This window comes from Schistocerca americana, chromosome 7 (assembly GCF_021461395.2).
Source record: "Schistocerca americana isolate TAMUIC-IGC-003095 chromosome 7, iqSchAmer2.1, whole genome shotgun sequence".
NCBI classification, from domain to species: domain Eukaryota; kingdom Metazoa; phylum Arthropoda; class Insecta; order Orthoptera; family Acrididae; genus Schistocerca; species Schistocerca americana.
The window spans coordinates 134,087,468-134,111,990 of record NC_060125.1 but is presented as its reverse complement, the minus strand read 5'-3'; the positions used below and the strand labels follow the sequence as shown (position 1 = coordinate 134,111,990).

Below are 24,523 nucleotides of genomic sequence, written 5' to 3'. Positions count from 1 at the left end.
CAGGACCATCTACCCCGAAACGCAGTAAAATATAAAAAAGAAATAAATTGGTAGTAATTACTGCACAATAACTGAGTAATAAATGTTTGTAAAACAATCTCTCTCTCATCAGTTTTACATCATAATTACAATATTTTTCCATTAATAAAACATTTCATTTGATATGTCGTTTTTTTCATTTTTAAATCGTTTATTACCATTTTGGACTGCTAACTCTGCCACTGGATCTGTAGCTGTCTGTCTCCAGTTTTAAAACAAAAACAATTCATCATACAACGTCTCTCCTGCCAAATACGCAAAACGCCTACTTAAGGATGACATTTATTGTATATGCCTAGACCCTGTGTGAATTGACCTGGTCTAAGGATATGCCATGAGAGTTTGCTTGCAATGACTAAGGATGTCAAAGTGCATGTTGTGCAGTTAAGCATTCTATGCGTTTCTGTTATGACATTTATTGTATATGCCTAGACCCTGTGTGAATTGACCTGGTCTAAGGATTTGCCATGAGAGTTTGCTTGCTATGACTAAGGATGTCAAAGTGCATGTTGTGCAGTTAAGCATTCTATGCGTTTCTGTTATGTGCGTTACTCGTTGCATTCTGTTTGCAGTATGTGATGTCCAAGACAGCTGGTGTTTTAAAAATGAGTCAGCGTCATTCTCTTTGTCTAAAAACTTATTTTCTTCATCCTTTCTTTAGGGTGTTAAATGATTTACTTTGATTCTTGTATTAGGTTTTAAATGTACGTTTCAGTTGATCTCTGTAGGGCACACAGAACTCTCCTGCTGGATATGTGAGTCAAGCCTCTGCGCACTGTGCATCTGCAGCGAGTACATTTCTGTGCTGAGTTTTTACGTCGTTAACATTCCAAATGTATTCGTGAGACTGCGAGCCCTCGGCTAGAGAGACAGCGATGCCTGTATGGAAGGAATTCGCACGGACTAGTGTTCATGTTCATATAAAGTGGAAGCCTATGCAGGCACTGCTCCCTCCACAACAACTGTTTGAATCGTAATTGTGTTTGGACGCTGCTAAGTGTGTGTCACAGGAATTCTTGCTTGGTTGTGAAATTTCTTGCTATTATTTTCATCTGGTCCTGTAAGTTTTGGTGTGTTCATTGCTCGACGTAAGCATTCTGTATACCGTTATAACTGTTTAAATGACAGTACTAATTAGGCTGACATTGAAATCACTTCTCTGTCACAGTATGTTTTGTAGTATAAATTTTCTTATTACAGCTTTGCTTTGTAGTTGTTTAGAACTGCCGTTCTGTGTAACTAACTTAGGACAAAAATGATTTTGTCTGAAATTTTTAAACAACAATTGTGTTGAAATTCGCTGAATATAAATAAATTCTAAGAAAATTAATCATGACAGGACTCAAACCCAGAGACTTCTGGCTATAAATCTAGGACTTTGGATTCTGCCAGGATAGTTGCTGCATGTGAAATTGGGGTGGGAATGAGAGCAGATGTAGGCTGATAGGACAATTGGCCAGATGTGTAAGTAGACCTGGATAATTAGAGAGTTATCTACCTTGTCCCAGAAGACTCATTCTCTACCACTGGAGAGAGACGTGATTGCTATATTTGTTGAAATGATTTGGTGTTAACAACAATTGTGTTCCTATGCATCATACTGATCTGAAGATAACTTTTCGATACTGTGGAAATCAGGAATCTGACTGGATAAATGCGATTTTTCTGTGGAAAGTAAAAGTATTACAGCTGATAGAGTTGTGTACTGCTTTTGTTTCAGGCAAAGTGGGGATCACGCTCAACATTGACTGGGCGGAGCCAGCTACAAGTTCCGCGGAAGACATCGCAGCCGCCGAAAGATCACTCCAGTTCACTGTAAGTCCTGCTATACTGCACAGATACGTGCATCATTTGGTGTGGTGCGCTGGTGCGTGGAGCCTTTAGATCTCTTCCCTTTAACTACACACTTCGCAAACGAAAAATACTGGTATGATAATTTAAAACTGTTGTTCATAATTTTTACATTTCTTGCAACTCACAACGATTAAAAAACAATTGAGACGTAGTGTCATGGCTACATTTAGGATAGCCTATGATGTAGGCCCTAACAGGGGAAATTTTGCGATGACTAAAGCGCAAATACAGCAGATGAGATTAATGTCCATACAAGTATCAATATTTCAGTTTATAAAATAGGGTATTATAACTAGAACTGTACTTATTTATTGTCAAATGGAAGGTAGCTATGGAATGTATTAATGAAGCTAATTTTAACTACATGTAATTGAAATTCAATACTTCTCCAAATAATCAACCTCAAAAGTAAAGTCTTCAGTAATCTTATTAGCTAATTTCTTTGTTCCTACATTTCATACTAATGAATCCACTTGCAATATCTACACATCTTAGTTGTCTTTAAAAACTCGTTTTTAATACTGAATGCAGCCAAATCGTTGAGACTGTCTTGATTCCGTTAACCATTCTTTTCAAACTCTTACCCGCATTACCAACTAAAGTTCCACGCGTTCGACCGGTCGCCTATGGGAATTCGATAAGAGTCAGTGCTTGGTTTGAAAGGTAACTGGTAACTTAATTCGTATCAGCTGTCCTCTGGAAAATCCACATTAATAAAAACACGCAAAACAATGACGCCCACGCCTTTACAGGTTATAAGGGGGCACCTTTGGGGATGGGCCTAGGTAGCGTTTGCGTAAATGTGGCCTAGCATAGAGTTATCTCTAAGGATTTCCCGGCGTGACTGATTAATGCTCTGCTTGCGGGTGTTGTTTTCATTTAATTCACAATATTTCGACGACCGACCCAGTCGGCTTCTTCACTTTCTGCAAGCTTTTAGGCGTAGTTGCTGTCTAAACCCCAACAAGACTGTGAACGATTATTTATTCCATTTGTTATGGAAGTCATACTGCCTGTGGGCGACTTTCACTTCTTGTTTCCATTATGGGGAGGCTTTGGGTTTTGCACTTCGTTTATTACGCTTTGGAGGAACCAAATGGGTGTTTGTAACCGTATGGTTCTAGAAGATTTATTTTATACCGTGTGAGGCAGTACTGACCTTATGACTTATCTTAGAAGATAGATTAAGGAAAGACAAACCTACGTTTCTAGCATTTGTAGACTTGGAGAAAGCTTCTGACAATGTTGACTGGAATACTCTCTTTCAAATTCTGAAGGTGGCAGGGGTAAAATACAGGGAGCGAAAGGCTATTTACAATTTGTACAGAAACCAAATGGCAGTTATAAGAGTCGAGGGACATGAAAGGGAAGCAGTGGTTGGGAAGAGAGTGAGAGAGGGTTATAGCCTCTCCCCGATGTTATTCAATCTTATATTGAGCAAGTAGTACAGGAAACAAAAGAAAAATTCGGAGCAGGTATTAAAATCCATGGAGAAGAAATAAAAACTTTAAGGTTCGCCGATGGCATAGTAATTCTGTCAGAGACAGCAAAGAACTTGGAAGAGCACTTGAACAGAATGGACAGTGTCTTGGGGAGCAAAATGACTGATGCTGGTGGAAGTAGAGAGGATATAAAATGTAGATTGCCAATGGCAAGGAAAGCGTTTCTTAAGAAGAGAAATTCGTTAACATCGAAAAAGTGTCAGGAAGTCGTTTGTGAAAGTATTTGTGTGGAGTGTAGCCATGTATGGAAGTGAAACATGGACGATAAGTAGTTTGGATAAGAAGTGAATTGAAGCTTTCGAAATGTGGTGCTACAGAAGAATGTTGAAGATTAGCTGGGTTGATCACGTAACTAATGAGGATGTATTGAATAGAATTGGGGAGAAGAGGAGTTCGTGACACAACTTGACTAGAAGAAGGGATCGGTTGGTAGGGCATATTCTGAGGCTTCAAGGGATCACCAATTTAGTATTGGAGGGCAGCGTGAAGGGTAAAAATCGTAGAGGGAGACCGAGAGATGAATACACAAAGCAGATTCAGAACGATGTAGGTTGCAGTAAGTACTGGGAGATGAAGACGCTTGCACAGGATAGAGTAGCATGGAGAGCTGCATCAAACCAGTCTCAGGACTGAAGATCACAACAACAACAACAACAACAATGTGAGCAACGCCTTTGGAAATATATATATATATATATATATATATATATATATATATATATATATATATATATATATATATCAAGGACTAATTTTGGTTGCCACTTTTAATTCGGTGTTGAGGAAGAGTGGCATAAGCTTCTTTGCCAGCGCCTGTGATTTCTCTCCAAGGTCGTCTACATGTTTATAGGAGAACAAGTGTTGGTCCGAAAGTACCTCCTTAATTCGGCTATCAGCGAAATTTCGCATTTGCACAGCGGTTTTGACCCCTTCGTATTTTAATTCATGATTATATTCGATGCAATGCAGTCGCTTTGCTTGGTTGCTTTAGTAAGATGTGTTGCTCATGTTCCTTTCAGCTTGTTTGGATGCCAGCCTACTGATCTTTTTGGAGGTAGTCAGCATAAGGCATATGAGCGAGTCTTGGTTTTCCTTTTTTTGTCAATCTCAGCCTCCTTCTCAGACGGTGTTTTTGACTACGACGCTCGTTTAGTTTGACGATCTGAACGCCCATCCCTTCGGAAGACTATTTGTCGGTGTTGTAATCCACCGGTGAGGCGTTCTCGGTCAAGAATGTAGGAGCTCTAGCGACCGGAGTATTTAGCATAGATTTCTTTGTGACAGATGGTGACGGCTAGATGTCGGCCGAAGTGGCCGTGCGGTTAAAGGCGCTGCAGTCTGGAACCGCAAGACCGCTACGGTCGCAGGTTCGAATCCTGCCTCGGGCATGGATGTTTGTGATGTCCTTAGGTTAGTTAGCTTTAACTAGTTTTAAGTTCTAGGGGACTAATGACCGCAGCAGTTGAGTCCCATAGTGCTCAGAGCCATTTGAACCATTTGACGGCTAGATGCCCAGAGATAAATATGACTATACAGAATTCAAAGTGAGAAACTATTCCTGAAAGTAATCAAGAAATATATATATACGCATTAAGTTAAAATAAATAAATACAATGAATGTGAAATTATGATCATAGCATAGTTTAGAAGGTGATATCATTGCCATGAGCAGAAGTACTCGAAACTATCCAAGTCATTAACAAGCCAGTTTTGTGCTGTAATACAGAAGTTATCCTTCTCTAGTGACGGACACCTTGCAATCAAATATTGAAATGGCGGACATGTTGTAATTCAAACACTTAAAAATGTCTCACTGCGGATAGCGTAGAAATATAGTAAATATTTTAAATATTCGCGGTAATATTACATGTTCCAGACAAATAAATGTGCGAGGGATGGAAGGAGATGAGATGGGCAGCAAGGCCAACTTCCGCACTGGTACGAATTGCGTCTGAAAAGTGACGAGCTCAGTTAAGGTTATTTGCACATTAATTAACGAAGAATACTATTACTACCGAAATAATATAACTGCAAAATAAATATTAATGTGATTGGTATGTCGACAGTTGACAGTTGAAACGTAACACCACTTTCGACAATTTTTATTCTGTTACTGCATTTACTTTCCGTGTCAGCTAGCACAGAGTAACCTTACTCACACAACTGTGTTGTGTAATATGGAGCCACGACTTTTAACGACTTCTTCACGTAAATGTCAGACTCACGCTTTACTTTTGCTACCCGAACAATCAGTTTACAGCTGCAGCTGGAGACATTTCTCTCAATTGCACAGCGGTTTTGGCCCCTTCGTATTTTAATTCATGATTATATTCGATGCAGTGCAGTCGCTTTGCTTGGTTGCTTTAGTAAGATGTGTTGCTCTTCTGCGACCATTTGTTTCAATACGTTTGCTTAAATATTTTTCATAGAAGTCCAGCTTAAGAGCGCTGTACTTGTTGCATCATTTCCTTGTGCAAAGCTGCTCGTATAGCATAACGCGCAGCGCACTAGCTTACGAAACAGGGAAGTGAACCACTTTGGAAGGAATCCGCGCAGCGGATTAACGGCCTACATGTGGATTCTAGGCGGTTTTCCACACTCGTTTAGGGAAATGCTCGCCTTTTTCCCAAATTTCACCTCAGAGAATGGAGGAGCATTTCAGGTAACAGTCTCGGAACACTTTTTTCTAAGAGCGCTATATGATTCCCTGTTGGGACTAGGTTTCTATTTAGTTCACCTGCTATATTCAGAAAGTGATTATTAAGTACTGTACATAGTTGCGACTTATCAGTAACACGGACATCCCCACTACGCACTGATTCTATATTCTCGACATGAGTGAAGGGTCTTGTGTGTAATATTGAAACATTATCAAATAATGTAGTTCATGATATAAGTTCGTGGCTTGTGGAAAATAATTTGATGCTAAATCACAGTAAGACTCAGTTTTTACAGTTTCTAACCCACAATTCAACAAGAACTGACATTTTAATCAGACAGAATGGGCATGTTATAAGCGAGACGTAACAGTTTAAGTTTCTAGGCGTACGGATAGATAGTAAGCTGTTGTGGAAAGCCCATGTTCAGGATCTTGTTCAGAAACTAAATGCCGCTTTATTTACCATTAGAACAGTATCTGAAATAAGTGACATTTCAACACGAAAAGTAGTATACTTCGCATATTTTCATACGCTTATGTCATATGGTATTATTTTTTGGGGTAATGCTTCTGATTCAAAAAGGGTATTTTTGGCTCAAAAACGGGCTGTTCGAGCTATGTATGGTGTAAGTTCGAAAACCTCTTGTCGACCCCTATTCAATAGTCTGGGAATTTTGACATTGCCCTCACAGTATGTATTTTCTTTAATGTCGTTTGTTGTTAGCAATATTAGCTTATTCCCAAGAGTTAGCAGCTTTCACTCAGTTAATACTAGGCAGAAATCAAATCTGCATGTGGAATGCACTTCCTTGACTCTTGTGCAGAAAGGAGTGCAGTATTCTGCTGCATCCATTTTCAATAAGCTACCACAAGAACTCAAAAATCTTAGCAGTAGCCCAAACACTTTTAAGTCTAAACTGAAGAGTTTCCTCATGGCTCACTCCTTCTATTCTGTCGTGGAGCTCCTGGAAGAGCTAAAAAATTAAGCTAATTCCAGTGTTACATTCTTGATTTTCTTTATTTAAACTAACGACTTGTCGCCTGAATATGTTTCTTATATTTCATTTTATCTGTTTCTACAATCGTGTTATAATTTCATGTATTGACTCGTTCCATGACCATGGAGACTTCTCCTAAATGTGGTCCCGCGGAACAATAAATAAAATAAAAAAAAACAATAATAACAGAACAATGTTTACACGATTCATAGAAGATTGCGCACATGTCTTCCCTGACTTAGATTACCTTGACGACTGTGGGGATGGGCATCCGGCCACAACTTTAAATAACGAAATAAAGTTTACCAAATCCTGAAAAGGCGGACCCCTTACTAGATACAATAGACGCTAGCGAAAAGTAAGAAGTATTATATCGATGTGGGTACTGACCCATTTAAAAAAATGTAGCTCCATCTTGGGTTCAGGTGCGAGGGGCAGTGGCTGACCGATGAATCATAATAATACTGTACCGAGAGTAGTTATTTTGATATCGTTTTATTGGGCAACCAGTTTAGCCGTTCCAATCACGTCATCTTCAGGCCTGTCGCATGAATGACACCAGGTACCACTCGTGCATGTAGAGGACATGAAGATCGGGTACCTTGTCTTATACATGAACGAATGGTGTCATTCATGCGACAGGCCTAATAAAATAACATCAAAGTAACGGCTCAGGTTACCTTCCATTAGGAAAGTGGGTGCACTCAGCGACTGTTATGTGGTTTATAAATTATAGAGCGCAGCAATCAGTTGTCCCTTTTTTTGCAGGTTTTATTACGCAAATCCAGATTTAGGATAGTGTCTAGCCATTTGAATTCAAAGAAGTGTGAGTGACGCCCGAACAACAGGGAACTAACATGCATCGAGATTAGAAAATAGTGCATTGAAAATGGCTAGACACTAGCCGAAATCTGAATTTGTGTAACAAAACCTGGAAAAAAAAGGCCACCGATTCGTGCGCTCTATAATTTATAAAAGTAAAGGCTGTTGGTACAGTATTATTGTATTCATTTAACAAATGTTTACGGATGTCTAAGGTTTTTCTGGATCCTAAATGAAGAACCACCTGGTTATGATGACTTATTAAAACTGAAGTAATTTCATAAGCTGTAAATAAACTAAGTATACAGCGCTGTCCTGAGTGTCACCCAGAGTAAGGACGTCAAACGTTAACAGCCGCTCGTATCTACAACTTGTCACGAAGATAACTGACGCATACAGGAAACAAATATAATTACTACGACTCGCTAAAGTGTAACCTTTAGTGTTATTCAGCAAGGCGAGCAGGTTACCTGCGTGTAACAGGAACTAATTTGGTCACGTCACTAGGTACAGTCACGTTCCATTTAAAAGTACAACGTGTTGTCACCTCGCAGTGCGAGTGCAAAAAACGATCGCGGAAAGTACTTTTGCGGGAGGTCGCAACAGTTTGCTGTTATCGGCACCGACGTAGCACATGACTGAGACATTGTCAGGAACAGTTCATTGACGGTGTAGGTAATTGTGTTATTAGACAGAATTCTGCGATGTCAAGAACAGTACAATAAACACCATCCTTCAAACACTCGACTGCTGTTGTCGCACAGCACTGGACTGTCAGGTTAGCAAAGAGGATCTTTTGTCAAAAATTCTCTTGCCATTTCATCTGTGTCAATCTATTACTTAGCCGACAAATCCGCCCTTTATATTTTAAATTACGCCGCTGAATCTACACTGATCAGCCAAAACATTACGACCAGTGCCCACCGCCACGTTGGATGCCGCCTCATTGCGCTGCTGACATGTGACGCGGTGACAAAAGTATGTAAGAGGACACGGACAGGGGATCACCCTAGTGAAGATATGGGCTGAAAAATGGGGAAATCCACTGAGATAAGCGACTCTGACAAAGAACGGATTATTATTATGCAGAGCCTGTGAACAGTTATCTGGAAAACGGCGAAAATGGTCGAATGTTCACGTGCTATTGTTGTGAGCACCTACGGAAAGAGGTAGGACAGTGAAACGACCATTAGGCGCTGAATTGTTGAACGTCCACGACTCTTTACAGAACGTCGGGCTCGGAGGCCTGTATTCTCTGTAAAGTAGGATAGATGGTGATCTGTGGCAGCTCTTCCGAAAGCGCACAGTGCTGGTGCACGCACAAATGCTTTAGAGCACACTGTTAGTCGTACTTTATTGAACGTGGACCTCCGCAGCAGACCATCCCTACGTGTTCACATGTCGACCCAACGACATCGTCAATTACGGTTGCAGTGCTCACGGGACCATGGGGATTCGACCGTCGATGAATGGCAACGTGTCGGCTCTTCGGGTGAGTCACATTTTTGCAGCATTAGGTCGGTGGTCGTCTCCACAAACGCCGTCCTTCAGGTGGACGGCGGCTCGAAACGTGGAGCGCGCTGCCGACGCAGGCTGGCGGCAGCAGTATCATGCTCTGGGAGACGTTCTCCTGTGCTCGCAGGGGTCCTGTGGTATTAATCGAAGACACGCTGACTGCTGCGAACCACCTGCATCCCTTCACGCTTCGTGTCTTCCCCGACTGCGATGTCATCTTTCATCAGTTTAATTGTCCGTGTCTCGAGCCAGAACCGTGTGGTAGTGGTATGAGGAGCATTATAGTGAACCCACGTTGATGTCTCGGCGACCAAATTTGCTTGATGTAAATCCGCTGGAATCCATCTGGGTCGCTATCGAGCGCTATCACCGAGTACGCAAATCAGCGGCCCGTTATTTACGCGAATTACATGAGTCGTGTCTAGACAAAACTGTCAACACAGTGTCGGCTCCCTGACATGCAGAACCGCTAATGTATTTCGTCCAAAGCTGTTTCGGCTCATCAGTGTATATCTTTTATTACGTCACACGTTCATCCGCTGATAGCCAACCATCCGTCCGTATGTGGCGAGGAGAATGAAAAATGAAGAAGAAAGAATATAGTTGCAAAAGCGGGAGAAAGAATGTAGTTGCAAAAAGAGCATAATGCAGTTGATGTTTTGTCCGCTCCCATAGCTGAGTACTCAGCGCGGCTCACAGCCATGCGGAGGACGCGGGTTCCAGTCTCGGTGTTGCCAGGACTTTTCCTTCGTGGGAGTATTGGAACTGGGTGCAATCACCATTGTAATGGTAATTAGTCAGTCTCATAATGCTAATTAAGGAGATACTCGGTCTAGTAGTTGCGGCTCCAGTTCACCACTGACAACGATCAGTGTGCTCATCGAACGCTGCTCCACTCCGCATCTACTGACGCCATTGGCGGAGGATGACACGGCGATCTGTCGGTGCCTGTGGGCCCGATAGATCTTGTGCACAGAGTTTACGTTTAAAATTAGATATTTTACGAAAAAAAATGAAGCGTCAGGATTAAAGCGACCAGTAGCCGATTTAGACGAACTATGGATTCAAACGAAATTCACTGTGAATAAGTGGCAGTGTGCTAAGACTACTGTGAAACAACAGTGCCGGTCAACGTTTCATTGTTGTGAATGCTGAGTTTAGTTTCGTGTTCATTTCTCATGTGTATAAGAGGAAAGTTTCGGACTATCACGTAGAAATGGTCAGAAAAAAATTGCAATATGTAAAGGCAGGGGAAGCTATGCTTTGCGCATTAATTAAGGAGCACCAGATTTCTCCTCTTTATTCTGCTAAAAAAACTGTGTAAGAAAGTGGGTCCCGTCCTATTGATGCCACACCATTTAGACCTGCATCCTATAATAGTGGTCTGGAATCTTGCAAGGAATAAGATATGTTGTCGTAACAGGTGAAGCATCCCGCTCTCTAACCCGAAAAACTAATGGCTGATGCTTTTGCCGGTAATAAATGAATCTCCTGTGTCACCTTGCTTTGTGAAAGCCTTTCAACGTAATGCTACTTCGACGACTTGCCTGTCAACTTCGATGCTTTAATATTCAAGCAGCATTTCAATTACAGTCACAAGGCCGACTGGACCTCCTTCCAGACCTCTCCAGGAGTAAAGCGTGAGTTGGTCATTAGGAATCAAACACGGAACCTCGACGTTACCAGACCACGTGTTGAGGTTGATTATGCTGCTGTAACATTAGCTATGGTGAAATTAGACGACTAGAAAGTTCGTAAATCAAGACAAAAAAGTGTGATGACAACTGAAGGAGAGAAATTTTTAACAAACGAGGGAACTGAAAACTCAACGAAATCTGTCAATGAAGATTCGAACGAAGAGTGGGCATTATCATCCGTCACTGAAACAGCAGACGACCAGTCATCAGAGATAACTGTGGAATGTAGCGACATGACTGGGAAAGAGAGTTTTACGGATACAGCCAGCGAAGTGTCTTGAGCAGCCAAGAAGACTTGTGGTAAACGGCTTATTTGTGTTCTCTTTGACAATATGCACTTGACTCAGTGGTGCGTAAAGATGCGTAACGTTTGACAACACTCCACTTGTAGCAATACTGGAGTGTACGCTGTCGCTACGTCCCTTCCTGTTTCTCTCGCGGAAACACGACGATGCTATCACCATGGCCAGCAAACCAGTTCACGTTGCTGATTATCAGGGGACGTAATATGTTTGGATAACGTTTAAACGCACAGTTGGACACACTAACCGCAACGTGACGAGTTAGAATTCTAGGAAGGTTATCGTGAAGGAAAGCGAGGAGCGTCTGCAAGGAAGGTGAAGGTTGTGTTGCCACCAGTCGCGGTGTTGACGCTGAAGGATTCTCGCACAGACTAACAGAAATAGCATTAAAAATATATGCATTGGAAATATTAATATTTATTTACCTATTCCTCATTTAGCCTAACAGATTTTGGGCTGCAAGCCTTCTCTTACATAGGACTTGGATCCACAGATACAAAAATATTACAAAACACCCTCAGTTTCTACCTGTAGTTCTGGTTCATTTATGTACATATGGGAAATTACTATGAGAACAACTATAATTACCAATACAAATGTGAAAAAATGCGGGTGATGTAACCGTTAAACAACTACAAAAATAAATCGAAACCATCTGGGAGACTGAACAAATACCAGAAGAGTGAAAAATAGCGCATATTCGTCCGTTACATAAAATGGGGCAAAGGAGGCATAACCAATTGCCGTGGGATATCTCTACTGTCAGTGACGTAGCGGTGTAAAAACCTGCTAATCAGATTATAAAATCAAGTGGAAGAGAATACCACGTTTAGAAGAGGAAGATCTTGTGTCGAAAAGGTATTAAACCTAAAGCTCTTAATCATGTATCAGAATCTTCGAGTCCAAAATCTTTACGTAGATTTTAAAAAAGCCTGTGACTCCGTCGATAGAGGTACCATGCTGAGTGTCCTAGAACCACTTGGAGCTGACAATAAAGCAATGGCAATCATTAAGCAAACTGTCACTAATATAACTTCCAAACTAAAATTTTTAGGTGAAATATTAAAATCTTACCGAATTAAAACAGCCGTGAAGCAGGAGGATGCACTGTCTTCATTGTTATTCAATTGCGCACTGGATACAATAGAATGAGAATGGAGAGAAAGAACAGAGTAAGAGGTAATAAATGAAGTGAATCTTTGGAGAAAGAGAGGCTATCTTGAAATTGACTGCTTACCTCTGCTGATGATTTGTCAGTTTTAGCAGAGACCCGAAAAGGTGCAACGCAACAGATAAACATTGTCCAAGAGGTAGCAGAAATCACTGAATTATAAATTTTGTTTGAAAAAACTACATGGAATTATATGAACCAAAATATGGAAAAATTAAGTTTCAGAATTTAAATACTCGGGAGAGATAATCCAGCTGAATGCGCTGTACAAATCAGCTAACATAAAAGGAGTAATAAAAATGGAAACAACGTACCACTTAACAATGAACATGTGCAATAAAAACTTTTTGTCCGTTAATACAATATTGAGACATTACATTATGGTGATTAAACTGGGTGTCTTTATGGCCGCAAAAGACCTCACTACAAACAGGGCCAAAGAGGTAAATAATTTGTAAGAGAAATAAAGAAGAATAACTGGAAAAATTTCGGGTCCAAAGCATGGTACTGGGATTAGAAAATCTAAAAGCAACAAGGAGAATATGGAAGACATTTTATATCCACTAAAAAGACTGAATACAAAGAGGCTGACGAAAAGAATACTCAACTTCTGCCGCAAAAATCCTGAAACGCAAGTTCGTGGTTTATAGAAATTAAGAAAGATCTACAGAAGCAGGGAATAACTGTCAAATAAATAGAAATCAGACATGAATTCAGGGAAAAGGCACAAAGTGCTAAGGGCTTCCAAAAGAAAACACAAAAGAAGACAGAGGGAATGGACAGACGGAAGGAGAGAAGAAGAGAGAGAGCAGAATGGAGAATTACCTTTTAAAAATAGAGAGAGAGGAAAGAATATGAGCCGGCCGAAGTGGCCGTGCGGTTAAAGGCGCTGCAGTCTGGAACCGCAAGACCGCTGCGGTCGCAGGTTCGAATCCTGCCTCGGGCATGGATGTTTGTGATGTCCTTAGGTTAGTTAGGTTTAACTAGTTCTAAGTTCTAGGGGACTAATGACCTCAGCAGTTGAGTCCCATAGTGCTCAGAGCCATTTGAACCATTTGAAAGAATATGAAGTCGTAAATCAGATGTTTCATGTAGTACTGAGTTGGCAAATTCGAATAATAATTATAAAAGATATTAAAAATAATAACAACGAGAATCAAAACGGATACAGGGATTAGTGAACACAGGGTTGTCGCAGCGAGACTGATTAGTGTAACTCTCAAATACTCAAAAAATAAACAAAAAATATACCTAATCAAAAAAGTAGATAAAAATTCGCTTGACGCTTTCCTAAGAGACAATCTCCTCTCCTTCCAAATTAACACACGCCAATAAGTGTAAAGCGAATGTGACTTGAATTTAAAAAAAGTACTATCTATAGCGATTGAGAGATTTATACCAAATAAATTAACAAACGACAGAGACAATCCCCCTTGGTACATGAAACGGGTCTGAACGCTGTTGCAGAAACAAAGAAAAAAGCGTGCCAAATTTAAACGAACGCAAAATAACCGAGATTGGCAATCTTTTACAGAAGTTCGAAAATTAGTGCGGACTTCAATGCGAGATGCTTATAATAGTTTCCACAACAAAACTTTGTCTCGAACACTGGCAGAAAATTCAAAGAGATTCTGGTTTTTTGTAAATAATGCTAGCGACAAGACACAGTCAATGCCTTCTCTACGCGATAACAATGCATTTCCTATCGATGGCAGTGCTGCTAAAGGATTGATAAACCATTTTTCTTGAATATGTTGATCAATACCAGACAATGTAACTGGTTCAAGAGACTGTATATTGAACGTTATATCCCACATTTCTGTTTTCAGAATTTCTAAGTCTTTAACAAGACACACATATAGCTTTCGATCTAGGCGCCTATATAAAAAAAGGAACTCTGACTAAGGAATGGGTGAGATAAGAACCTTGGGCATCACTCACCTGTCGGTTGGTTGGTTGGTTGGTCGGGGAAGGAGACCAGACAGCGAGGTCATCGGTCTCATCGGTTTAGGGAAGGACGGGGGAGGAAGTCGGCCGTGCCCTTTGAAAGGAACCATCCCGGCATTTGCCTGGAGCGATTTAGGGAAATCACGGAAAACCTAAATCAGGATGGCCGGACGCGGGATTGAACCGTCATCCTTCCGAATGCGAGTCCAGTGTCTAACCACTGCGCCACCTCGCTCGGTCACTCACCTGTCGGAAGGACCATGTAAGGGCGGAAGGAAAAATGAAATAATCAGTGGGCTCTATTGGGGAACTGACACTGTCCTAGATTCTCACTTATACGTCACTGATACGGTTATTTTACATCTAAGTTCAAATGGCTTCCAATGGGCAATCTACATCAATCAAGGCTGTAGAGTATCAGTATCTTAATTCAATTTAGAAAGTTTGGACTTTTTTTTCACAATCTAAAATAGTTCTAAGGACTTCAAGAATCTAGCATGAATTTTAACTATACGCAAGTGCCTGAGGAAGAAGGCCAAAAAGGAAACAACGGTAATATATTTACAAAACAATGGCGATTCCGACTCTGTTATACGGAATCGTAAAGTGGACGCTCATAAATCCGTTCTTTGAAACTGGATTCCTTTTTCGGTGAAAAGTAGACTTGCTCAAGGAATTTAAGTATGCAACATAAGGGGGCGCATGGAACTATCTTCCACATATGTCTTTCACATATGTTGACAAAATTGAGATATCTACCTACAGATGGCAGATGGAAGTCCAACGAAAATGTGGGCACCGGAACAGGATGTTTAGGAAACAGCTGAAAGGACGTGATGAAATAGAGAAGAGAAGAATTCATGCATAGTTAATAAGAAAACTATAGCAAGATTCCTAGGAAATATAGTAACACAGAATTTCAAGTAGATAATGCCACAATATGCTACAGTTTGAGACTTCAGAACAGTGATCTTGGTTTCCAGACACTGGAGTCGTATTCAGGCGAAATGAAGTTTAAATCCACGTTCGCCCATTCTGATCTAGATTTCTTTTCGATGTGCTTCGGTAATTTAAGGTGAATGTCAGGATGATTGCTACAGAAAGGCTGTGGCACACTACTTTCTGCAGCCTTGTCCAACGGAACCAGTGTTCAGTCCCTGCTGAATTCGATTATCGTGACGGCAGAGTGAGTGTGCTACGTGTACACATATTTTGTGTGGCATCAAAACTGCTTCCTTAATTGCTAGGACCTAGGGACCGGGAAAAAAGGGGCCCTGGTTGTAGTGTATTTTCATAACACTTGAGCCAATTACATATGTCTGTCTTTTGTTTATATTTGTGGTTGCTTTAATAGTCTTAGATTCTCATTTATATTGACCAAATGAAATACTGCATTTATAGCCATTGCCCATCGAGACAGTTTAGTGTGTGTATTGGGGGCGAGTGGAAGGGGGGGGGGAGATGAGAGGCCAATGGGGAAGGGGCCTAACAAGTTCAGCACTAATGTTAAAGTGATTCGTTGTATTAACTAAACTCGTTTAAAGTATTAACGAGTGCGTTAGTAGCCATCGTGTTTGATGTCTGCGACGGTAGAAAGATGATAAAATAACATGAATGCTGCTTCTAAATTGTTTGTTTGCTTACCTCTTGAGCCACCACGTTTAACTCTACCAATTCTTGATTAATATACTGAAGTTCCTGGGTTTTAGAATGCGCGTTTGGATTTCTGTGATCTGGCTAGGATAAAGTCTACGGGACAACCAAACGCACTTGCCGCGTCTACTCTGAAAATCTTGTCGCAGTACATAAAAATACATTCAGGGTAAAGGGGAAATGATGTTCACAACTCACGGTCACTCCTCAAGTCGCCATACGACACGCTTCTATTTTTTAAGTTGTCAGTCTTCCTCATAGGGATGTACGCTAATTGCAAATGCAGTGTTATTCAGTGAACTCTGCATAAACTATAACTCTCATCCTTTCTGAATTCCTTTCTAAACATATATTTTTCAACGTAGCAGAGATGACGCACTTTCTGTTTGTTGTTTCAAAACCTAATATTTTCCACATCAAACACTGTACAGTGTGTTAACTGTAATTTTGGCCAATTGCTAGAGGAGACTTTAGGGAGCCGAAGAAGGAAGCACGACCTCCACAAAGACCGCCACGGGTTGAGGAGCGATGTGGGGGGAAGAGGTAACAAGGCACGGTTGCTTCCCACACAGCAGGCACATTAAACTGTGCTCCATGCTTCCACAAAAGCCAAACTAAGGCAAGAACTAAAAATCGCTTAAATATTGTTCGTAATAAAAACTGAATTCATATTATTTATTGATATGTTTAACAAAGGTCCCAACTGCAAGTATTACATACAGTTACGACACGGGATGGTAAAAGGTATGAAATACATTGAAGTACAAAACAGTAACACGGCAGTCGAAAATGGCTATCTTACACAGTGCTCTCAGCAAAGTAACAGTGGCTGCAACCAGAAACAAACGAGCAACGGCCGCAGCCTTCTGACTTCTGGCGATTCTGATCTCGGGAGCTGATCGGCAACTTACAGTTAACACACACTACGTTTGTTGGACCACGTGAGCCAATACTGACCTTACGACTTATCTTAGAAGAAAGATTAAGGAAAGGCAAACCTACGTTTCTAGCATTTGTAGACTTAGAGAAAGCTTTTGACAATGTTGACTGGAATACTATCTTTCAAATTCTAAAGCTGGCAGGTGTAAAATACAGGCAGCGAAAGGCTATGGTTCAAATGGCTCTGAGCACTATGGGACTTAACATCTGTGGTCATCAGTCCCCTAGAACTTAGAACTACTTAAACCTAACTAACCTAAGGACATCACACACATCCATGCCCGAGGCAGGATTCGAACGTGCGACCGTAGCGGTCACGCGGTTCCAAACTGAAGTGCCTAGAACCGGGGAGCGAAAGGCTATTTACAATTTGTACAGAAACCAGATGGCAGTTATAGGAGTCGAGGGGCATGAAAGGGAAGCAGTGGTTGGGAAAGGAGTGAGACGGGGTTGTAGCCTCTCCCCGATGTTATTTAATCTCTATATTGAGCAAGTAGTAAAGGAAACAAAAGAAAAATTCGGAGTAGGTATTAAAATCCATGGAGAAGAAATAAAAACTTTGAGGTTCGCCGATGACATTGTAATTCCATAAAAGACAGCAAAGGATTTGGAAGAGCAGTTGAACGGAATGGACAGTGTCTTGATAGGAGGATATAAGATGAACATCAACAAAAGCAAAACGAGGATAATGCAATGTAGTCGAATTAAGTCGGGTGATGCTGAGGGAATTAGATTAGGAAATGAGACGCTTAAAGTAGTAGATGACTTTTGCTATTTGGGGAGCAAAATAAATGATGATGGTCGAAGTAGAGAGGATATAAAATGTAGACTGGCAATGGCAAGGAAAGTGTTTCTGAAGAACAGAAATTTGTTAACATCGAGTATAGATTTAAGAGTCAGGAAGTCGTTTCTGAAAGTATTTGTGTGGAGTGTAGCCATGTATGGAAGTGAAACATGGACGATAAATAGTTTGGACAAGAAGAGAATAGAAGCTTTCGAAATGTGGTGCTACAGAAGAATGCTGAAGATTAGATTAGTAGATCACATAACTAACGAGGAGGTATTGAATAGAATTGGGGAGAAGAGGAGCTTGTGGCACAACTTGACTAGAAGAAGGGACCGGTTGGTAGGACATGTTCTGAGGCATCAAGGGATCACTAATTTAGCATTGGAGGGCAGCGTGGAGGGTAAAAATCGTAGAGGGAGACCGAGAGATGAATACACTAAACAGATTAAGAAGGATGTAGGCTGCAGTAGGTACTGGGAGATGAAGAAGCTTGCACAGTTTAGAGTAGCATGGAGAGCTACATCAAACGAGTCTCAGGACTGAAGACCACAACAACAACAACGTTTGTCATCGACCAAAGAATATTTCAGGAAAGGAGTGAGTCTCGCTGTCACCCGTCTGCATTTCCCGTTTCAGGCCGGGATCTGGGCGCACCCCATCTACACGAAGCAAGGAGACTACCCGGAGGTGGTGCGCACTAGGGTCGACGCCAACAGCAAGGCAGAGGGCCGGCTGCGAACCCGGCTGCCGCCGCTCACACCGGAGGACATCAACTACATCCGTGGTGAGACATCAACGGCCCCTTTCTGTTGCAATAACTAGAAGTATATGTTCAGTGCCCCAACGCAAGTCAGTCGGCCCGCAGATCGCTGTCTTACCAGTCCCCCTGATAAAGACACTTGGAGGCCATAGCTTCCTTCAAATCGGCCACACAAATTCTAGAAGATCGACCACGTTTCCTTAGTCGCTCCGGAATCCATCCCCTCACCAGTTTTGCACAACTATTATCATCCACTCATTCCAAATGGCCATACCACAATACCTTTTACTAAAGTTGCGTTGTAGTTTGCTATCAGGTTCCGGCGAAGTGCAGCACCAATGAGCATGTAAATATAACGGCAGTAGATGCAAACTTTTATTATGTGTTCACTATATTGGTGCGGATTGGTCACCAATTCGAGATACTTTTTCCGTAAATGTTCGTGGCTGTTTGGTGATGTACTATAGTAGTGTGTCTATGTTCGTTCTGAAACACTTTGAAGACGTACATACGCAACGAGTACGCTTACTGCACCGCACCGTACCCATGCGAGTCATCGCGCTCTGGCCGTTGTCCAGGGTCAGGCAGCCGACAAGATGTGTCATTTACGTACACTCACACACACACACACACACACACACACACACACATATGCACACATACACAAACACACACACACACACACAATGTGGTGTCACCGCCAGACACCACACTTGCTAGGTCGTAGCCTTTAAATCGGTCGCGGTCCGTTAGTATACGTCGGACCCGCGTGTCGCCACTATCAGTGATTGCAGACCGAGCGCCGCCACAAGGCAGGTCTAGTCTAGAGAGACTCCCTAGCACTCGCCCCAGCCGTACAGCCGACTTTGCTAGCGTTGGTTCACTGACTACATACACTCTCATTTGCAGAGACGACAGTTTAGCATAGCCTTCAGCTACGTCATTTGCTATGACCTAGCAAGGCGCCATATTCAGTTACTATGTCTTCTGAACAGATAATATTGTAAATCATGTACCGTCAAGAGCTTCGTTCATCGTTGGATTAAAGTTAAGTATCAAACTAATTACGTCCGCTTTCTGAATTCTAATTCCTTGTATGTTCCAGACCTCACGTCAGTATAGTTCTTCCCTCCGCACGACAGCCTGCGTGAGCTAAAACGCGTGCATTTCGGCTTCCACTAGTAACACGGTGTTGGTTATTCTGCCAACACAACACACAATGTTTACAATTACAGTTTGCTTTATGATCAAATATACTTTGATTTGTTTCTTTAAAGGTCTTTAAAGGACACACACACACACACACACACACACACACAATGTTTACAATTACAGTTTTCTCTCTGTGTGTGGACAAGAGGTTAAAATTTGCATAATTTCTTACGAATTATCAGTTCAAGTATTAAAAAGAGTCGTTTTACGCCGGTTGAGGTGGAAAAAATCACCTTGCGTGTGTCGTTTCTCCAGTGTGTTGTGCAAGTGTAGGTTAGTTCGATTTGTGTTCCACGGAAATAAGTCGATCGGTCAACCACTAACAAAGTTCGGTTTAAGTACCACGGAGATAGTTCGTTATGTGTACGACGTCCTATGTACCACGATTGATAAAGTCTGTCGCTATCCTTCGACTTTACCAGAAGAGTGGCTGTGGCAAGGAAAACTGGAGAGAAATGTAGCAGCCAGGATTCCTCACCCCTTACAGTAATGGGAACTAAGTCAAAAAGGTAGCAGGATATAGCTCGCCTACGAGCTCGCAAATTTTGGAAATGGAAGACGTACCACCAATATCTGCATCTGAGAAAATGCACTTTACGTATTCTGGAAATTTCTGTTGATCAGTTTGCAGTGTATCCTTTGTCAAAGACTGTCTTCTGTTTGCTAATACTGACATAAACGCCAATTTTAAGTTTCGAAGGGCGTGGATCGATCATTTTTAATTTATTATACACCTCCGCTGGCTGCATTTTAATTGTCCTGTGTTTCGTGTGATTATATCGCTTTACGAATCCTTGTACAGTATTAATCAATTTGTAGGAGCCCTGAGCAGTAAATTTTCTGAACATAAGACTCTTGAGAGTTCTGCTGAAACGTTCAACTACGGAAGCTTTCATATTTCAAAAAGTGGACTAATGTTTAATTCTGAGATGTTGCATTAACTTTTTGAAACTAGTATTGTAGAATTATTTCCCAAGATCAGTTTGTAAGTGTACTGGAACCCGCCTGCTATCTGAGTAAATTCTTTTAGGCGCGTTTGCAACTGTAACACCGCCTTTAGTCTTTAGAGCAGCAACTCATGGGCATTTGGAATGAACATCAACCACTATTAATAAATATTTATATCCAGAATTCCATTTCGAATATGCAATCATGTCAATTAAGTATGCTTGATGAAGGTTGCCAAATTCTTTTGAGATAACTGCCCACCTAGGATACGTTCAACGGGCAGGACGATGAAGCTCTTCAGCAATCGCAGCTTGCATCTCTCTTTAACTTGATGCTTATTAAAAACATCTGCCCAAGCCTAGTTCAAGGCCGCTGGCTATTCAACAAAAGGGGACCACTACTGTTGGTAATAACGTCTCTACTCAGGTATTAGGGAAAATGGAATTAATGATGGACGACAAAATGAAAGAATCGCAGAGGCAATTACAATCTGTTCGGGAGGAAAACAAAGAAATGTGGGAGGAAAGCAAACAAATTCAGGAGAAAATCAAAACTAAATTGAACACGTTAACAGATACTGTCAATAATTTGCGATCCGAGCTTACTGAGATGTTTGATGAAAAACATGATCAGCTCAGAGAGGGATGTAAAGTCAAACGCGAAGAAATAGAAACGGAAACCCAAGAATTTCGGATCCACGTTGACAAAAAAATGCAAGCAAATAACTGAACTGGTTAGTAAAGCTCTTGAAAAAACACGGGCGCAAAATGATGAGATCATTAAAATCTCTAATACAAGCAAGAAGGACAAAAATCGATGAGTATAATGGTTAACGGCGTACGGATCTAGTGCACGAATTGAACAATGAAGTAGATAAAATCCGTAACATAACTGCTGGCAGTGACGAAAAGTCTGTCGCATTTAGTAAAGAGAATTTGCGTAACGAAATTAATGCTGTGAGTTCAGAGCTCACAGAAGTTACGACTTTAAATGACAAATTTAATTGAAATATCTGCAACTAGTGACAGAAGACTACTAGTGGTCCACAGCAATAATGGGCAAACAATGTGAGAATTGTCAAGAAAAAGATTGGGGATATGAAAACGTGCTTATTTTTCGTAAATCAAGTTAAAGTGCCACCTCCAGCATGTGAGCAGATGAGAAGAAACGCCGATATCAAGAACTATCCCACTGAAGATGCATTAAAGTAAAATGCAAGATACGTCTAAAGGAAATAAAATACACTGCAGCAATAAAAGACAGTTTTTGTTTATAAAACGAATATCTCTTGGCAATGTTCTCTCGAAAACTCGTTGAAATGGATCTGCGTTCACTGATAACAGAAATTCCTGTCAATTTTAGAGCTTCATAGGCACGTTGAACAGTCCGCGTTGATATACCAACAAATCTATCTGTACATTGAGCAAATAGTATAGGCAACAAAGGAGATATTCCATAGGTCAACATTAGCGCGGTCGTGTTATTAATGAATTTTGGCTTATACAGATATCACTACTGGTTATAAACTTTGCTTATATCCTCATAAAAAATGAGTGACTAAGAATGTAAAAATTGGTCGATTCACTTTCTTTCTTGGTTAAAACTACTTCAAATCATTTCAAAATGATTTCACTGGTCTTGTCAGTCCTCCACAGACGTTCGTTAATACACTTCCGAATTTTCTTCTAATAAATTTTTAAATTTTGTAACACATCTTTCACTCGTGGTATATAGAGGAAACGTGAGCCACGTTTCTTGTATTATTCATAAATGATCGACCATCATATGTAGCAAAACTTTTGACCGTAATCAAATGTTGGCTAATAATTCAAATATTGTTATCAACTTGGCTCATAGAGCAGACTTTCCAGTTCCGCAAACATAGTCATGAATATAGACTAACTGATTTAAAATATCACATTTCGTACGTTTAGAATAAAATATTCTTTCTTTTTTTAAAATTACAATTATTAAATCTCAGCGTAACTGCTCACCTCCGCCTCGCTCGTTAACACGCAGTAAACAAAATAAACACTAGTATGTAATTTGATTTACTAATTCGACCTTAGTACACTGAAGGCATTATTTATAAATGACACGAACCCACCTAACGTCACTCAGCTCTCCGCGAACTTAGTTCGCCGTAGCGCTTGTCACACCACAAAAAATGGTTCAAATGGCTCTGAGCACTATGGGACTTAACTGCTGAGGTCATCAGTCCCCTAGAACATAGAACTACTTAAACCTAACTAACCTAAGGACATCACACACATCCGTGCCCGAGGCAGGATTCGAACCTGCGACCGTAGCGGTCGCGCGGTTCCAGACTGTAGCTCCTAGAACCGCTTGGCCACTCCGGCCGGCTGTCACACTACACTCTCCCTCTCATTAGCTACCAATACGTTCTCTTCTGCCTGCATCATTTTTCTGGTTTATTCATTTCAGATGTTGTCTAATCTTCAGACTCCAGTACATCGTCTCTACTAATACATTTCCATGGATAGCAATTGACGCTTTTTTCCCTTTTTTATTTTTCAAACTTCTGCCTCATACACGGACACACTTTGTACTTTTGCGTTGTATATAAACTTCCCAGTTTTCTTTGTGATGTTATTTCTCTCAGGGACCGAGTTCAACTGCCGGCCGTAGTGGCCGAGCGGTTCTAGACGCTACTGTCTGGAACCGAGCGACCACTACGGTCGCAGGTTCGAATCCTGCTTCGGGCATGGATGTATGTGATGTCCTTAGGTTACTTAGGTTTAAGTAGTTCTAAGTTGTAGGGGACTGATGACCTCAGCAGTTAAGTCCCATAGTGCTCAGAGCCGTTTGAACCATCTGAACCGAGTTCAACTGTTAAATAACACGTTTCGCTTGTCTAATCCTATTTTTAATCTCTTCTATACTCTTTTCATTCACACATACATTTACACCTAGATATCTAAAAGAAAAACATATTTAATGCTAAAATTCCCAGCTTTTAAATCATGCTGTTCATGACAGCCCACTAATGTTTACTTATTTTTCTTTGTGTTTAGTTTTAAACCTCACTTATCCTATGTTTCAAACAGGTTCATCTACATTTAGCTTCAGTTGGCACTATCTTTGGCAGTTATCACCTATTCACCAGCGAATAGGAGAAAGTATATTTTATCTTCTACCAATGACATTCGCGTCAGCCTACAATTTAATGCTACTTATGTGCCATAGTTCTTCCATATTAATTTTGAGCAAGGAGGCAGTGGACAGCCCTTTTGAAGCCCTTTGCTAATTTGTAACAGTTAACATATTGACCTGTTTCACAGGTACGGTGTTTCCAGTTTATAAGGCCCTCGTAAATTAATATTGCGTATTTATACAAAATCCAACAGCCTTGCTGCAATGGTGTCGTGTACATAGTTCCACATAGTCAGTGCGTACACAACTTTCCCACTAGAGCGCGCCCCGCTAAGCACAACAGCGCAGGCGCAGCGCTCGTCCGTCTCCGCACTACGAGATGGCGGTGCCTTAGAGACGGACCAAATTCTGCTTCCGCCGATCCGCGTACTAATATGTAACGCAGCCAATGAGATTGCTGCTAACGTAGAACATTTTCTCCTCGCGGATCACACTCGCGCAGTTATACCTGAACACGTGAGGTATTATAATGAGTGTACAAACCTCCGATTACTCAGTCTGCCTTAGTCTGCATTAGTCTGCAATTGTCTGTACCAGTCATAGT

At 41.1% G+C, this 24,523-nt stretch overlaps 1 protein-coding gene across 1 annotated transcript in view; it reads left to right on the top strand.

The window, feature by feature from the left end:
* LOC124622195 (myrosinase 1-like) overlaps nt 1–24,523 on the top strand; it is a 224,212-nt gene that overhangs the window by 114,395 nt on the left and 85,294 nt on the right. Inside the window, exons 7-8 of the mRNA XM_047147846.1 lie at nt 1,760–1,854; nt 18,522–18,669. Coding sequence (XP_047003802.1) covers nt 1,760–1,854; nt 18,522–18,669 — 243 coding nt within the window. The remainder of the gene's footprint in view (nt 1–1,759; nt 1,855–18,521; nt 18,670–24,523) is intronic.